The sequence below is a fragment of the Antedon mediterranea genome, chromosome 1 (assembly GCF_964355755.1).
Source record: "Antedon mediterranea chromosome 1, ecAntMedi1.1, whole genome shotgun sequence".
Classification (NCBI taxonomy): Eukaryota; Metazoa; Echinodermata; class Crinoidea; order Comatulida; family Antedonidae; genus Antedon; species Antedon mediterranea.
In genome coordinates, this window is record NC_092670.1 from 30,560,202 (window position 1) to 30,579,596 (window position 19,395).

At 34.4% G+C, this 19,395-nt stretch overlaps 3 protein-coding genes across 3 annotated transcripts; 1 reads left to right on the forward strand and 2 right to left on the reverse strand.

The window, feature by feature from the left end:
• The first annotated feature begins 8,530 nt into the window (after positions 1-8,530).
• Positions 8,531-9,576, forward strand: LOC140043904 (uncharacterized). Its single transcript, XM_072088388.1, has 2 exons — positions 8,531-8,641; positions 8,896-9,576. Exons 1-2 carry the CDS (start codon positions 8,531-8,533, stop codon positions 9,574-9,576), a joined length of 792 nt encoding a protein of 263 aa, XP_071944489.1.
• Positions 9,577-12,910: 3,334 nt separating this feature from the next.
• LOC140043911 (uncharacterized protein F54H12.2-like) lies at positions 12,911-14,242 on the reverse strand. The gene has a single exon (XM_072088400.1). It carries the CDS (start codon positions 14,240-14,242, stop codon positions 12,911-12,913), a length of 1,332 nt encoding a protein of 443 aa, XP_071944501.1.
• Positions 14,243-15,419: 1,177 nt separating this feature from the next.
• Positions 15,420-15,839, reverse strand: LOC140043920 (uncharacterized). Its single transcript, XM_072088410.1, has one exon. It carries the CDS (start codon positions 15,837-15,839, stop codon positions 15,420-15,422), a length of 420 nt encoding a protein of 139 aa, XP_071944511.1.
• Positions 15,840-19,395: the final 3,556 nt, after the last annotated feature.

Sequence of the window (19,395 nt, forward strand, 5' to 3'; positions counted from 1 at the left end):
CCTATACTACAATTATAGCATCTACAATTCTAAGCCAATAACAATATAGTATTGTTTTTATCTGGTATATTGATGAAGACGTAGGCCTACACTAGGGTCTTCACAATAACATACAATGTAATTTAATATTAACTGTTTTCAATAAACATTATACTCAGTGGCGTGAGGCAGAGGCCTGAAGCCACTTTGTTTAGGAAACCTAAGTGGCCCTCCAAGTTTCAAAGATCGAGCCCTCGGACGTTTTTAGCATTTTCGACATATTTTATGCCTGTTCCTCTGGGCACTGCTCATGGGCCCCAAGCTTCAGGGCCTTTGGGTTTAGCCAGTAAGCGCACATAGCCGTTACGCCACTGATTATACTGTTCAAATATGTATGAATATATACAGTGCAACAAAGAACGCGCCAAAGAAGCGTAGCCAACAAGGTTAAATGTCGTTGCACATGTGCAGTAAAAAATATATTAGGCACGCGACCGTTTCGTTGTTGCCATGCGGTTAATTAAACTGTAACATTGTGGGCGGTCCGCGATCTTTCGGCGAGAGTCAAGGAACCCTTGATCTCACGTTGATGCATATCCTTCTATTCTTTAATCCGTGGTTTCCGTAATTGTGAATTTACTGTGACTGCATTACAAAACGCACCGATCTTTCCCAGTGTGTGTTAACGGATTCTGCTAAAAGAAAATTGTGAATTTACTGTGACGTCATTAATTTACATTGCGACGCATTCATTGTGACGTCAACATCATAGGAATCCGCCAATTCTTGCTATTTTTACTCTTGTTTATGTATAGGATTAAATTTAGCTAAGATTCTTGACTGCAATTAGATATAATACTTCAGCTGGAATCACCACCGGCTATGCCAAAACATAAATGTCGGTTGTTTTTATGGAACGCAGGTAATCTCGTCTCTACGGTGAAGACATGCTCTTACACTCTTTTATTATACTCTTATAATACATCACGCTCTTATAATCTGTTAGTATGCTCTTACCTAGACTTCCCAAAGTCTGTATTTATTTCGAGGCTTTTTGTTGTTTGTCTGAAATCAGGCCTGAAATACAGACTTGTACAGACGTGTATAGAAACTGAGTTGCAGACCGTAAAAATCAGATGAGAATGACGTTTTTTTAAGTTACAACAACAAGTCTAGGACTAGCGATCGTACTGGCAAACGCCAATATGTGCCTAGTATACCACCGGAATTATTACCACGCCCGGGACGCGATTTGTTTTCGTACATAAGTTGGGAACCCCATGTGAAAGATAGCCGAACTACTTCCTAAATATAACTAAACCTAACCCTCTAAATAATCTCTCTCTCTCTCTCACTTTAAAGTAAAAGAAGTAGCTCATGGGAGTCGAACCCCATACATCGACATGTAAAGTCCATAGTCGTATCCACTCGACTACACAGACGGCTTGACGGCGGCGAATGGTAGTTAGCTCAATTCTTACGTCAGACTTTATGGATATGACTAATAAATATTCCTGTTTATTTTGTGACGTTTCACGAGGGGTCCCCAACTTATGTACGAAAAGAAATATCTCGCCCGGGACCACGCCGCAGGGCAGGGTGGAATTAATGATAACAATTATAAGATCCAGTTTTCCTGTTCTTAATAAAATTTCATTACTCTGTAAGCTGTTTTCCACACTAGGCGTATAAAATCATTTCCATATCTAGCATTCACATAAACTTTTACATCCTCATGAACATCAACAAGAAGCGAAATGCAGTTCGTGTACACTCAAATTAAATATACGTCTCCACGTCGTCAAAACAAAACAGAGCGCATGCGACTATTTTTTTCCAAGGAGTTTTGAAAAAAAGCCACCCACAAAGTTTTCTCGTTGAGAAATTATATAATGATTCGATCGGAGTAAGACGCTTACACAACGAGCTCCTGAAACGCACTACTTAGCATATTCATTTTCTCTAGGCCAATCACGACAAGCCATGTCACGATCGACACGAGCAAATACCAAGCCCGCTGAATTCGAAAGCGAAGACCAGCTATCGTTTGAATCGTTTGTTAAAAAAAACTTGAATCGATTTTAAAAGGCCAAGAATCTAATAAAGCTGAGCTTTACGAAGCAATATCGTTTACTTCTGCTAGAATAGATGCCCTTGAAGATGAAAACAAGGAATTAAAAACGACTGTCACAGAGCTGACAACAACAGTTGCTAATTTACAAGGTAGTACAACTGACCTGTTAGCAAAAATTAACAAGACGGAACGCTTTTCTCGTCGTAATAACGTATAAGAATTGTTGATGTGGAAGAGAACACAAAAGAAAACTGTAAGTTAATCTTTGAGAAAATTCTTTCCGATTTTTTCACACTCGATCCCAGGCCAATAATCGAACGGGCCCACCGAGATGGTAAAAGTATAAACGGTAAGCCAAGGCTTATTATCATTATCATTGCCCGTTTTCTCTCATACGCTTCTAAGATTGAAGTTATGAAACAACGAAGTTCTGCTCTAGATAGCCAGACATTTTATATCATAGATGATCTTACTGCTGCCGATCTACTGGAAAAAAAGAAATGGAGATCACAAGTAAAAGAGATGTACAATAAAGGTACCAAGCTTCGTTTTACGGCTGGAAAATGGCGAATTTCAACTGGCATTCCGGTAAACTTTTCGAAATTCCATTGAAATAGTTCCGGTAAACTTTTCGAAATTCCATTGCCATACTAGTGATCGGAATGTTGTTGTAAACACTTGAACTGTTTAAGAAACATTTCTTCTTTACAAATTCAATGCATTATTAAATTTAACAACAGACTAAGAATCTTTTATCCATTATTTTCCTTACATCTGCATACTTTGCTTAATTTGTATAAGCCTCTTGATTGATTTTACATAATAATTTTACAATAGCGTTTTCAGGAGTCTGTTCTCACATAATTGCATTGTCATAAGATGTTTAAACCACTTAAAACCATTTATTCACCTTTGTTTTATTGTTACCCCCCAATTCTTAACTTGTTTCTTTATATTTACGTTCTTGTTCTTTTCTGTTTTTTACGTAACATTACCAGGCATCTTTTATTACATACTATTGAATAAACTGATCACATTATGTACCGCTAGATATTCTCATGGACCCTTTTGACAATATAGATGCATTCCCATTTAATCACATTATCGATAATGATGAATTCTTTCATGTCATTCACTATTACTTTTGTATACTATAGAATTGACTTTGATAGATTTAATTCTTTAATTTTTAACCCTTTTGATATTAATTTTAAAGATGTTATTAATGACAACGATGCCCAATTATTTTCCGAAAACATTGACTCTTGTGCCTATGAATATATCGATAGTCTTAAAAACAAATATTCAACACAAGATTATTCATTTAGTATCTTTCACTTAAACGCACGCAGTCTTGTTGAACATTTTAACGATATCAATGTATGCGTAGGTGCTATTAACCATGAATTCTCAGCACTATGCTTCACCGAAACTTTTTTTAATCATAATACGCCCTTTTCCTTTTATAATATTCCCAATTATTACCTCTTGCATGTTCCACGAGCTGATAGACCAGGAGGAGGCGTTGCCATTTACCTACACCAGATATTTAAATATATTCTTCGCCCTGATTTATCATTTATCATTACTAATGGTTCGGAATCTCTTTTCATTGAAATCGATGCACAACCCAAAAACATAATCCTTGGAGTAGTATATCGTTTGCCTGAATTATCCATTAACACATTTAATAAAGATATCTCTAATTTAATTGACACCATTAATAATGAGAAAAAACAGCATATATTTCAGGAGACTTTAAAGGCCAGGTGAGGGCCAAAAATTTCTATTGATCATACAGTTCAATAATTATTGATCTATAGTTTCCCCTATGTTTCATAATTTTTGGGATTTTATTTGTGTTACACAAGCTTGTTGAAAATAAGCACTTTCTTATCAGTGGGGGGATAGTTCAAATTACACAAGTAGTATAATACCCCGTTCAGTCCAATGAATAATTCATAAATTAATTAATGAATATTAATATATTAATTATGAGTGTACTATTTATGAATAATTAATATTTTAAAGGGTATTATTTATTAATAAATTAATAAATTAATTAATTATGAGAGGGTAGTTTTTAAGAATAATTAATATTTTAAATGGTATTATTATGAATAAATGAATTAATTAATTAGGTATGAGAGGGTAGTTTTATGAATATTTAATCATTCAAATGGTATTATTTATGAATAAATGAATTAATTAATTAGGTATGAGGGGGGGGGGGGGGGTAGTTTTATGAATATTTAATAATTCAAATGGTATTATTTATGAATAAATGAATAAATTAATTTGTTTAGCGATCTCTGTCCAATGAAGAAGTAATGAGATGTTTTAATATTCATGAATATTAATATATTTTTATTAATATGAGGGGTGTTTTAATGAATAATTAGTAAATGAGTGATAGTTTTATATATAATTTTTAAACGTAATACATGTATTACATAATGTTTAAATAAATATTTACGTTTAAATATTAAAGACAATGTGCTTACCTTCATTGAGAAGTCTGATGTACAGTTTAATGAATAAAATCCACAAGTTTAATCAGCTTTGATTACTGTTTTTTATGTTTGTATAAGGACAAAATCATAACATCAATTCGCTGTCTTTCCATGGAATTAGTTTACAGTATGTATGTGAGGCGTGGACAGGTCATTTTTTGTAATTCTGTGATTTTAGCGGGTATGTGACGTCATCCGGCAATGAACCAATGAGATTACTTATAAGCATAATGTTAATGAAATTAGAATTCGTTGTCCTTGTTGAGATATTCAAAGATATTAAAAGTTATTTAATTATTTTATTAGTTTTTTATCCTTTTGTTTTTCGTTTAGTTACATAACCGCATTATTTTTTAAGGGTATTCCTTCAATATATATAAGTGTAACGAATTGTTTGTTATTCATTCTCTTTCAGTATCTACATAGATAGTTTGAAAAAGGTTATTTACCGAACTTTATTTCTCATCGTTATAGTAGTATTACTGACATAATTAACGAAATGGCTAATTCTGATATTTCTATTTCTCAACTACGAGATTTGATGGAAAGCCTAGACGAGGAGGTGATGGATACTTTGGATGTTGCTGAGAACGATATGCTGATTGAGAATTTTAATATTAACGACGTTACACATTCAAATCTAATTGGTATGCCGAATGTAGATGTAGCTGTAGATGATGATGTTTCTGTTACCCGTCATAATTCTCAAGCAAGAATTGAGGCATGTGAGCAAGCGATTCAGGCCATACTGAGTCTGAATCCTTCCAATATTGCTGTGGATTTGACCAAAGAAGAAGAAGAAGATGTTTCTGTTACCCGTCATAATTCTCAAGCAAGAATTGCGGCTTGTGAGGAAGCGATTCAGGCTATTCTTAATCTGAATCCTTCCAATATTGCTGTGGATTTGGAGATAGACGAAGAAGATTTACCCGATGTTGATGTTTTGGAACATCTTTTGAACTCATCAATTAATCTAGATGATATCGAAAATCATGATGTTTCCTTTGAGACAGACATTATTGATCCCTTGGAGATAGCATTTGCCGATGCTATGGAAGCTGCTCATAATTTGAATAACATTCTTCAAGTTGGTGGAAACAATAAGAAAAGAAAACGAATGAATGATGAGGAAAAAGATGATGTTCTTTCTTCCTCTGATGATGAGCAAGAAGAAGAAGAAGAAGAAGAAGAAGAAGCAACAGCGGAAGAGGTACCTATTAACGAGTTGTGTAATATTGTCAGATTGACCGATCGTTTTAATGAGAGGTTTAATGCTGTTATTAATGATTACAGCGTTAGTTTTAGAAATTTAGATAATGTACGCATTTTAGATATTCTTCCTACATTTTACCGTATTTTTAATCACATTATTTCTAATCTTTGCGAAGATGTAAACGATAACGATTATCTAAGAATAGTCATTCAAGCTGAAGGTTTGGATTTACCAATTTCAATTCCTTTTTGCCGTAGGGAGCATCTTACGGCCGATGTAATTTTTAATGCTATTTTAAAAGTTTTACAATCGAAATCGGATGTTTTTGTAAACGATAAGTTGAAATTTAACGTAATCCGTATGAGAATGCCTATAGGCGGTACCTTTGTTAGAAAGGGTATCGATAAAGAGTTCAACAAATCACGTTGCCTAATTAGAATTGTTAGTGATGACAATGAGAACATGTGCTGTTCTAAGGTCATTGTTACGGGTATTTCATCTATCGAAGACCGCGTCAGTAATATGTCCCGATGGGATAACATTAGGCGCGGTCGTGACCAACAACTTAGAGCTGCTAATTGTTTGTTAACAAATGCCGGTGTTAATGCAGGTATTTGTGGTATCGATGAGTTGAAAAAGTTTCAAGCCATTCTACCAAATTACCAAATTATAGTAATCGTTTTAATTGTCAATAACTAATTATCTAACTCAATTTAATTAGTAAACAGGGTTACATCAGGCGGTTAAAATCAGTACCGAAAGTACGAACCAACTTTACATACCATCGAGTGAAAATTCTAGAAGTAAGTCGCGATTTACCGAATTTTGCCCTTACGTAAATTTATATATAGATATCAAAAGATAACTTACATTCTGTAATTTTTAGCGGTGAATTTAAACAAAAACAAATTTATCTGTATCATCACGATTCTCACTTTGATTTAATCTGTAAAATTAATGTATTTTTTGAATTCAAATTTTTCTGTACCAAATGTTTCACCGGATATAACGTAAACAAAGCTCATACTTGTAAATATACGTGTAAACTCTGTAAGTCTAATGAATGCTTACCGGCAAAGGAAACTGAGGTTTCTGTTGACTGCAGTGATTGCAATAGGACGTTTAAAAACGCGGGTTGTTTCGATTTTCATATTAAAGGCGAAACATCAACTTGTAAGAAAGTTAAAACTTGTAAGACCTGTAATCGAGTGATGAGAAAAAATCACAAATGCGAACAAAACTTTTGTCGAGTATGCAATGTTTTCGCATCTTATGATCACAAATGTTACATACAAAAAATCGTTGAAAAAAAAAACTGGCGATAAAAATTCACAAAACGAAAATCAAATGAAAAATTCAATAGCCAAGTATTTCTTTTTTGACTTTGAGTGCACACAGGAAACTGGTGAGCACAAACCTAATCTCTGCGTACTTCAAAAAACTTGTCTAAAATGTATTAATAATGATATCGATTCCAATGAATGCGAAATTTGCGGTGAAAAAACGCTTACTTTTTACGGTGAAAATGCCTGCAATGATTTCTGCGATTATATTTTTAAACATTATGAGTACAAAGAAAATGTTACATGTATTGCACATAACTTCCAGGGATATGATTGTTATTTCATTTTTCAATATTTACACAAAAAAGGTATTCTCCCCGATGTTGTCTGTAGAGGAGGTAAAGCTATCTCCATTCGCGTTAAGGAAACAAAAACACGTTTCATCGATTCCCTTTCATTTTTACCTATGCCTCTCACTAAATTACCAAAGACTTTCGGTGTTAATGAGTTAAAGAAAGGATACTTCCCGCATTTATTTAATACTCCTTCTAACCAAAATTACGTAGGCCCCTACCCTGATTGTTCTTTTTACATACCGGAGAAAATGTCTCCTTCGGCTAGAGACGCATTTTTTAAATGGTATAACGAGAAAGTTAAAAACAATGTACAGTTTGATATGAAAAAAGAAGAACTTGTTGATTACTGCGTCAGCGATGTTGACATTCTTCGTCGTTGCTGTTTAACATTTAGACATCTATTTTTAAGCGTGACATCAACAACCGACCCAAAACTCGCCGGTGTTGATCCTTTTTCCAATAATCTCATGACCATTGCGTCCGCGTGCAATTACGTATTTTCTCGAAATTTTCTTAAACCGTCTACAATAGCCTTATTTCCCCCATCTAATTACCAGACGACCATAAATCACTCATTAGCAAGTATTGAATGGTTATCATATAAAGCGTATAAAAGAGGTATTCATATAAATTACGCTAGAAACGGAGGTGAAAAGCTCTTTGGTAGGTACCACGTAGACGGTGTGAACATCGAAAACAAAATTATTTTTGAATTCCAAGGGTGTCTTTTTCATGGATGTCCTACCTGTTACAGACAGGATTCAGTCAACCCTATTACACGGGAACCCATGATCGAAAGTTATATGAAAACTATAAAAAAAATTTCTTTTCTTACAAATCAATTCCCTCAGTTCGAGTACGTTGAAATTTGGGAACACGATTGGAAAATTCTAAAAAACTCCTTACCTCTCGCGGAGAAAACCCAGATTTTCAACGTACCTTACATTCACGAAAAACTTAATCCTAGGGAGGCTTTCTTTGGCGGTCGAACTAATGCCTCTCGATTGTATCACGAAACCAAAGAAGACGAGGAAATTCATTACGTTGACTTCACTTCTTTATACCCATACGTGAATAAGTACTGTGAATACCATGTTGGTCATCCAGAAATAATGGCTACGAATAACCTATCTGATAACATCGATGACTATTTTGGTGTAGTTAAATGCACAATTGAGGCACCTAAAATCTATATCACCCCGTTCTTCCGTACCGATCAAACGGTAAATTGTTATTTCCTTTATGTAAAACATGCGCGGATTCACTTCAACAAACACCGTGCGAACACACAAGTGTTGACAGACAATTCACGGGTACTTGGATAACCACAGAAGTATCCAAAGCCGTAAAAGTTGGCTACAAAATTTCTAAAGTACACGTTGCTTGGCATTTCACTGAAAAAAGTAGTTTTGATCGTGATTCAAATTCGTTGGGATTATTTTCCGAATACATCAACACATTTCTCAAACTTAAACAGGAAGCATCAGGTTGGCCTGAGTGGTGTAAGACTCAGGAAGATAAACAAAAATACATTGACGATTACTCTAGCGTAGAAGGTATTCTTCTCGATAAAGAAAATACAAAACACAACCCCGGTTTACGTTCTCTAGCCAAACTAATGTTAAACAGTTTTTGGGGTAAATTCGGCCAAAAAGAGAACGTTTCTCAAACAAAATTCGTCACAGAACCGAGGGAAGCATATGATTTACTATCCAATCCACAGGTAATCGTTAATGACATTAACTTCATTAACGAAAATTTGGCTGAAGTAAAATTCGAAAACGATGAACAATTCATAAAAGTAAACAAGAAAACGAACGTTGTCATCGCCGCCTTTACTACTGCTTCAGCTAGACTTAAATTATACGAACTATTAGAATCGTTGCAAGAACGTGTCTTGTATTACGATACTGACAGTGTCGTTTATGTAACAAAACCTGGAGAATGGAACCCTCCTCTTGGTGACTATCTCGGTCAGTTAACATCCGAGATCGATCCAAAAGATGGGAAGTTCATTTCGTGCTTCGTTTCGGGAGGCCCCAAAAATTATGCGTACAAACTAAATTCAGGCAAAACAGTTTGCAAGGTTAAAGGCTTAACTTTAAATTATACAAATTCTAAATTAATTAATTTCGAAACTGTTTCAAACATGGTATAAGGTATTGGTCCACAAGTAATTAGAACAATAGATAAAAACCGTATTACTCGAAAACCGAAAACACGTAAAATTATTAATGAGGCATCCACAAAGGATTATCGTATTGTATACGATAAACGTATCATAGTAAACAATTTTGATACTGTGCCGTACGGTTATGTATGGTAAACTGTGATTAAATAATTAGTTTAAATGTAACTTTCTGATTTTCAGTTGTTGTTTTTAGTTATTGTTAACAAAATATTTTTCATTTGTTAGTTGTTAATTTCCATATCTTACATTTCTTGATACAAATACTATTACGGTATATACTCAATGTACTGGTAACTATTCACCATTTTGGTTTTGATGATAAATTTTATTACTGTGCCGTACGGTTATGTATGGTAAACTGTGATTTTGTTCAATTTCAATTTTGTAAGTAATTAGTAAATATATTTCAGTAGCATAATTAGTTTAAATGTAACTTTCTGATTTTCAGTTGTTGTTTTTAGTTATTGTTAACTACTTTTAATATTTTTCACTTGTTAGTTGCTAATTTTCATATCTTACATTTCTTGATACAAATACTATTATATACTCATTGTACTGGTAACTATTCATCATTTTGATTTTAATGTTAATAAATAAAAGAGAAAACTTAAGTTTTTTTTTAAGTTCTTTCTTGTTCTGTTTTGTGTGCGAGTGGGTGGGTGTGTGAGTGTGGGTACGTGTGAATGTTACGCTTTAATTACACTATATAAACGAAGATAACGACTGAAAAGACGTAATACGAAAATGACTTGCAAACTGGTAACACCTTTCACCGCTGTAATCAGTGGACCAACTTCATCCGGAAAATCAGTGTTTGTCAGAAAATTGTTGGAAAATGAATATTTTGATAAACTTTTTGACGATATCACATGGTGTTACGGTGAATACCAATCCTTGTTTAGTGAATTGAGTAAAACTATTCGAAATATAAAGTTTGTTGACGGTATTCCTATGGATTCTATAGAATCGTACGATTCGAGAAAAAATCATTTGGTTATCATCGATGATTTAATGACAGAATGCAGTAGCGATAAACGAGTCGTTAACATCTTCACAAAAGGTTCACATCATAGAAATATCTCCGTTATTTTCATCATGCAAAATTTCTTCTACGGATCTAAAGAAATTCGCACAATTACTCTAAATGCTCATTACATTGTTCTGTTCAAAAATCCTCGAGATAAATCACAAATCATGAACTTATCAAAACAGATGTATCCTGGTAAAGGTAGATTTTTACAGGAGGCTTTCGAAGACGCAACCCGTGAACCGTATGGCTATCTTCTTATTGATCTTAAATCAAACACATCGGAAGAAATGCGTATTAGAAGCAAATTTTTTCAAAAAACAATCAAATTGTCTACGTACCGAAGGTATAAAACGTAGAAAAACTGAGATATCAAATCATTTACACATCTATCAACATCATGTCAAAACGTATTAAGAAGAACGCTGAAACTATACGTTTTCTCGCTCATTGCACTCCGCGTCAGAGAAAGGTGTTAATAGAAAATGCCAATGATCAACTCATTTCGACCATCTGCGAGTGCGCTATGAACGTGTTAAAAGGTTGAGTACCGGTATCCGGTGCTCATAAAAAAAAGTTGACGAGGTACAGGAAACACTTGCGAGACTTAGCTGATAAAACTATTCCGGCTATCAAAAGAAAACGCATTCTTGTTCAGAAAGGCGGATTTCTTGGTCTTATATTGAAACCTATTTTACAAACGTTAGGAAGTCTGATTTTAAAATAATGCCACACACAAAGAAAATGGTTTTAGTACCGCAGGAGTTAGCAAATACTATGTTACACAGTCTTCGTTATGAAGAAAAACATGAAAACAATAACAAACAATTTGGATAATTCTATGCGTAATATTCTCGATAGACAGGATATCAGTGATCACGATAAAATGACAATGTACAATCAGGTACTTCAACGATATCTAGGAAGAGAGAAGCCCGTAAACAATCCTCCTCCTTTGAATATCGATATACGAGAACTCGCAAAGAAGCAACAAGACTACGAAGAAAACGCTACAGTGGGATCTGAAAAACTTCTCACTGATACAATGAATAAAGAAGTATTACAGAGTATGCCCGTAACTTTGAAATCGAAAACAAAAACTTTTTTGGAACGACTCGATCGTTATCGAGCTATGGGGGTAATTGATTGGAAAAAGTACGGGGAAGTCATCATCGACGGAGAAGCAATAAAAGGAAGTAATTTTCTCGATTTGGTAAAAGATGTTATTCAAGAACGACGTGAATTCGAGCCTATCGGTTGGAAGGACTTTTTAACAGTTTTAGCTAAACTGAAAACACCTGAAAGCTTAATTGGAAATCCTACGAGACGAAAGATCTTACAACGTATAAAGTCGGGTGGGAGTATCCCCTCGTCTTCGTCAGCTACGTCTCCCCTTAACACATTAACGTCTTCTTCTTTCGTAAGAAAAAAAAAAAGAGATTAGAATCCATCGGTGAAGAGGAAGCTAGCGATTACGAATGGAAAGATAACGATGAGGAAATTCTAATAAAACCAAAAAAGGCTTCAATTAAATCTAAACCTAAAAAAACAAAATGGCTGAAATTCTAACCCTTAACTCTAACCCCTAACCTCTAACCCTAATTCATAATTGTTTTTTGTTTTTTTTTCGATTGTATGAAATAAAGAAAGATTTCAAAGAAAGAAACTATCGTTTTCACGTATTTTCTGTTATGTCTTTTATTATCAATAAACCACTTTATTTTTTAAACATTTAATTATTCAATAACATCTTAACAAACTGCAATTTGATATATTCGCTATCATATACGGATAGATTAACGTTATATCGACGTTCTATACAATGATTAACATTAGAATCGTTACTAAGTCTATCTTTCGTAAACATATTAATTATAGTTGATGAATCAATACCTCTACATTTATGAGAAATATAGAAAAGACAATACTGACCACAAACTGTAGACATAGGGGCTGGCAATACTGTGTCGTTATACATCCAATAAGATACGGATGAATTTAGAAAATCAACAAAATTTCTACTATAATATTGAGGAGAATTCCCAAACGAGTCAAAAAATTCTCCATAGTTACGATCTCTAAGAAAAAATGCTACCCAATGCGATCCATTTTGATCACTCGTATCTACGTTTGCTATGTAAGCCCGAGGAAATCCTCTATCCCCATTGGGGAGTAAATCGGAAGGAAAAACTCCACGAAAATATCGATTTGTAAACCGATCCGATTTAACGAGTCTTATTATTTGCACGGTGTTCATTTTGAAGGAATGTACTTTTAAAAATCAACGATAACGTTACGTGATTTATCAATTTCTATGATTGAGTCAAATTCAGCGTAAACAATAATGTTTATAGTTTCTGCTAAAGCGTTAGCAAATTGTATCTCCAAGCGTATATTTCCGTTCCGTATCAAATTGAAATGACCGGTGCTCGCTAAATCGGGTGTAAGATCAAAAGCGAATAAAGTATATCCTCTTGGGTAATCGTCTCTGGAAATATGGTTCCCTGTATCATCAAACAACGTGTTCAATCCGGAAAATAAGCTCTGGTACGCTAAAATATTATAGTTTCCTTCTGCATTCTGTCCAAAATTAGGTTTCAACGGTTTCCACGGTACTTGTTCACCGTCTAAATATAATGCTAAAAAGTTTGTGTTGAAATGTTGAAAATTGAAGGGGTTTCTTCCATAAATTCCGTTGAACGCTTCAGTACTAACTAACCCTACAACCAAACGTTTCGGTAGATTTCCATTGAACAAAGATTCTCGCGTAAATGATAAATTTCCTCTAGGAACTGTTAACGTTTTAACTTCTACTCTCCGGAGTGGATATTTTGCTGGACCACGTTCCAAAGCTTTTGCGTGAGCCAGCGCAACGGTAGGATTTAGTTTTACTTTACGTATATACAAGCAAGCGTCATCCAGATGTACTTTGAAAGCTGCTTGCGGGTCTGACGACATAAGACAGAATGCATTTTTACTTCGATGTAACTTTATCTTGAGATATACGCCATTGAGCATCATTCGATCTTGAAAGAAAACATCGCAATGGATAGGCCCTATAAGGTAGACGTAACGGCTACCACGTATGTACTCAGTGCGTTTTTTCAGTCCCTTATTAACAATATCGTCACCTGCTGTAGGGTCAGCCGAATCCATTTTACCCGCTGTATTCTTGTAGTACAAACCACCGGTAAGGTGAGAATCTTTAGCATCTGCTCCGTACGTTAACAACGTTTCGATGGCTGCTCTATAAGAGTAGGTATTTGTTGAAGGGGTAATTAATCTCTCGTTCAACGAAACATCCACTTCACTGAATATTGAATGTAGTAGATGATTAGTTGTTCCTACAGGGTCGTCGGCGTGTAAATCTGTTCCGTCTTGTCTCGTAATTTTTAGTTTCACGTTAAGCATAGTCTGCGATAGATCTATATATTCTTCGCTAGAACCCTGAATGTTGAATTGTACAGGGCCTACATCGGTAATACTGTTGAACGGATGATATTGAACCCACTGTCCTTTCGTTATACTCGTCTGAGTCGGTGGTACGGAAAAGAGATCTAGCTCCGATTTTAGACATTCGCAGGAGTGATTGTGTACAAAAGCCATAGTGATTAAGAATCGAAAATATCGGATGATCTTCTCACTCTCTTAGCGTTAACACGACTGAGACCTTTACTACGTCTCTTTCGCTTTTTATTCACTCGACCGTTTCCTTTTTGCGTGACAACACGTTTACCGGCTTGTGTGATTCTACGTTTTGTCGCCTGTTTGAAGTTTTGACCACTTAGAACATCACCTACTATCTCCCCGCCTGCACGTAGAGCCTGTTTACCTATAGATGTTGCCCCTTTTTTCAAAAGAGGTATAGCACGTTTGAAAAGACCCGATAACATACCTCCTAAACCGAAACCCCTTTGATTTGAGGATCCGTGAAAAACAGGTATTGAACCACCAGCCTGTCCAACATAGTAGTCTTCGTATACGTTAGGCATTGTTGTTGTTGTTTAGATGAAATGAGCTGATCTACTCTGTCAAAAGTGTAACTTCACCAAAACCTTCCCACGTTGAAATGACACCTTCTCACCGGTATCGCTTCTTATATCGATACGTATGGTGTCCATATCTTTCTTTACTATTCGTTTATAGTGAGGCATCCCATACTCGTGCGCGCAACGTCTCACTAAGTCTCTTTCTCTCGTTTGAACAATCCGTAACAATGGAACGCTAGCATCCCCCACTCGTTGATGTTCAATTATATAGGTGTAGACGTACAAAGCGGGAACACGATGATGCAGATTCATAGGGCTGCTGCCTATAATCGTAGAATCTTCCAGAATCGAATCTAAATTCACTCCAAGTAACGATTGTAATTCTTTACCTATTATTGGAATACTTGCGAATCTATTGGTAGATATTTTAACTCTTTCCGTGATACGATTGAATTTAAATGATATATCACGTATATCTAATTTTTTCAAAATATAGTTTAACTCATCTATAAAGATATTCCCTGAAGAGTAATAGCCACTAGGAACCGTAATTTTATAGTCTTTGATTTCTGATCCATTCTTCGATAAATCTAATTTCAGGTGAAACGTGTTGTTTGAATTATCTACATTAAACCAAGAATGTGGATAATGTATTTCAGATATACCTACTTCCCACTCACCACTAAGCCGTAAGGACTCGGATAATTTTGTAGTGTAACTGGTGAGCGTATTTTTGGGAAAATAATTCAATGAACTATTACTCGGTAACGTAACGTAGAATTGCGATGCCATGTTTACCTGACTAGATTCAGAACCCAACTGTTGAACTTTGCCGGATAACCTAGCCACTTAACGAAATACTCTGTTTTTCCATTGCGTTTCTTGGTTCTCAGAATCTTTTCAACGCGATAAGTATCTTTATCCGTTTTAGAAACTTTCTGCAGTTCTTTCTCGTAGAAATTTCCCTCAATAACATCACCGTTCCAATCTTTAACTTGATAGGTAGGTCGTCGCGTTTCTTTACGCTTGAAAATCGTAAAAATTTCTTCAGTCCAGTTGGCTAAATACCCCTTTTCGAAAAGCATTTTATACCTACTAATTCGAACTTGATCTCCGATTTCAAACTTGAAACGATTAGATCGCAGCTTTTCATCACCGTAAAGATTCATCCAAACACGATGTTCATTTTCCTTCGTTACATCGATCGGTGGCATTCCTATAGATCTATGTTTTGAACGATTATAACTTAAAAACTAATTTTGAGAGAATGTCTATGTATTTCTTTGTTGCGTTCGATGTAAAATATCTCCACATTCTTGTTTTCAAAGTTCTATTGAATCTCTCTACTACGCTAGCTTTTGTTTCATTGTTAGTAGTAAAGAAATGAATGTTTAATGTTTTTAGATGTTTTTGGACTTTCCGATTTGTAAACTCGGTACCTTTATCGGTATGGATTTTCAAAGGAATCCTTTTTCCTGATAATAACTTCTTCATAGCTGTAAGCATTGACTCGGATGATTTGTTTTTTATTGGAACAACCCAAGAAAATTTACTGAGTACATCAATACACGTTATAAGAAATGTATTTTGTTTGTTATATCGTTTTAAAGAAGTCAAATCAACGAGATCCATTTCCCATTGTTCATCTATAGCCGTTACATAAACTCTATTTCGAAGAAACCGTCGTTGGATAGGTTTATGAATAGTATATGCGTCTTGTCTCTCTAACCAGTTTTTAACGTCCTTCTTTGTAATACTTAATTCATCTTTAACACTATTATAAAGGCGTTCAACACCACCGAGACTACCGGGATGTTTAGGATCGTAATACACTTTTCTCAATACTTCGTCCATACTTGACACCGTCACACGTTCAAATGAAATCATATAACACAATAATCATAGTCTAATACGATAAGCTTAGTGGTACATAAATATTTTATTCAATAAACACTTTAAATTGATGATTAAATATTGCAGAGAAAAATGATTGAATTAAAATCATTAAAGAATACAGGTGATCTTTACAACTTCAATCTATATCTAGAACTTTAGTTAGACCTACTTTTTTGAAAATTCTACAAGTAAATTTTCAAGTGAATCTGAATTCTTTAAATTCTTAACAACAAAAAAGGTGAATAAATAGAAATTCTTCATACACTTTAGCTTAATTAATTTCGTTTATATCTAAAGCTTTTTGCAGTGTTACTTCCATCAATTCTTCTACAGGTAAAAGACAAATGTCATGATCTTTCTGGCTACATCTTGAAAACAAACAGCCGTAGCAATAGTCTCTTCCTATTTTCGAGCACAAATTTAAAAGTTAATTTAAAAATGTTTTTGTAATAATGTCTTTGAACGATAACCACTGCTCCTTTTCAATTTCATCGACGTAAGCATAATACAGCATTTCATAATCAGTGTCTATAGGAAATACATCTTCTTCATCGGAATCATACTCGTTTGCTGGTAAGATTGTCCAGTCGCCGTCGTAAGTTTGTGAATGTGTACTTTCTTGGCTATAAGGTACGTCTTCTTCGTTTATAACAATAACTTCGTTAGATTCTTCTTCTTCGTCATCGCTGATAACAATCACTTCTGTATGGCTTGCAGCATAACGGGTTTTCTCGAAATCATCGTCTTCTTTTTCATCATCACTGTTAATGATTATTACTTCTATAGGTTTTGATTTTTCTTCTTCAACTTCACAGATTTTGAATCGTTTAGACGCACTATCCATGGTTTAGTAAGAAGTATCAAAGTACACGTTGAAAGAAGCAAAGTCTTTGTTTTTCACAGCTCAGTTCGTATAGAAACCTGATTGTAATAATTCGTCGACACCACGAAGTGACACTAACCGCGTAATTGATAAAAACAGCGTTTCGAGAAAAACGCGATTGAAGAAACGAGCTTCACAAAACACACGATTTCGTCCTCAAAAAAATGTCACTAAGATTTTTAATTTACATACATACAAAGTTAGACAATCCAGCTACCCATTACTTTAATTTAATTTTAATCATATTAATTAATTACCAAGTAAATTAAAGTTAAACTTTAGTGTCACTTCGTGAAACCGAAAAATTCATTTCTCTACGTAGTTTACGCTTACGAAGTGACACTAACGCAGTTAGTGTCACTTCGTGAAACCGCAAATTCGATTTCACCGCGTATTTCTAGTGCGTTGGAAGTGACACTACTGTGTAATTCATAGCTTTCCAATGCAATGATCTTACATCATAACAATTATGTATGGTCCTTGATAAGTGAACACTATTATATATACATTACAAACATGCATGTCTCCTTTAAGCCCTGCCTGCAATATCCGACTTGCTTCATCTTCCATTTCCATCAAATTTTTGCTCAAGAACCATCTCTTCCTTATTTATTATTACATGGCCATCTCAGCATTTAGTGTATTGTTTTCATTGATTTCCATTTTGATTCTATTCATTTTTCCATTATTTTAGTTTGTTAGTTTTCATAAATTCTATTTATTTTTATTTAATTTTTAATTGCTGTATGTTATTGTCTTTTTAAATTGCATTTTTGTGAGGTTCTCTCTATCTAATGATCACCTTCGACTGGAAGGACCACCCTAGTAAAATATTGTTGAAATAAATAAAATCAAACTTAATGTGACCAACATTAATTTGATGGACACAATGGCATAATATCACTCCATATTTGGGCACATCAAACTTTTTTTGTCAAACTAGTTTGATAGTGTAGAAAGGGTTAGGTTATTTATAAATAAAACCACATCAAATAAATCTAAAAACATAGTTTGACCTACTTTAACACTTTTAATAAAAACATCAAATTACATAGACATATAAATAGGCCTATCTGGAATGTACAGTAAGCATAATGTACATATTCATATTTTTTTTTCCATATTATTAAATATTCTTTATTTTTTAACATTGAACGATTAATAATTCAGTAATACAATTGGTACTTCAGCCAGTATTAATTTATATCAAAAATTATTCTCTATTGTTATAAATCATGTTAAATACTTAATCAATGTCGTTACATTATTTCTTTTTCTATTACCAGTGTGTTTTTTAATTTATTCAATCCATTGTTCTGTGATGTAAACATCATCTAAAAAATGCTCATATAACATAAACACTTGCTACAGGCTGCCTACATACACCTCCCCCATTTTTAAACCTTGAACTTGATACCTTCTCCCTTAAATTGATGTAGATAGATTGCTTGTTGATCGAATTTCGGTTGTTCCCCCTTATCTTATTTTCTTGAAACTGTTCTGAAAAAAAAAACACGTTTTAAAAATAACAGTGATTTCTTATTGTTAAAAATCAAGCAGAGTAGTTTAGCCTAGTTAAAGAGTCTACTCTAGCCAAGTAGTAGTAGTACTACTACTACTATTCCCTGGGCATACGCATACTCTAGTTTGTTAGGCCTAGGCTAGGCTTAGAGGACCTAACTAACTAGGCCTACTAACCGAATAATGTACGCCAGGCCAGATGCTAACCTAGGTAGATCTGGGCAAGCTAGCTATGCCTAAACGTCACAGTAAAGTAATAGGTCTAGGCCTACCTACTATCTATGCCTAGCTAGTAGTAGGCTAAAAGTGTGTCAAATTACTGTTTTATATTAATTATAAAATAAATATATAATAGGCCTCGACATTCGGGATACATGAGCGGACTAAAATTCTTTAAATAAACTAATTAACTTACCGTCTTTCTTGATAAAATGCAATGTTGTGGAGTGTGCGTCCAGATCCTCCTAGAC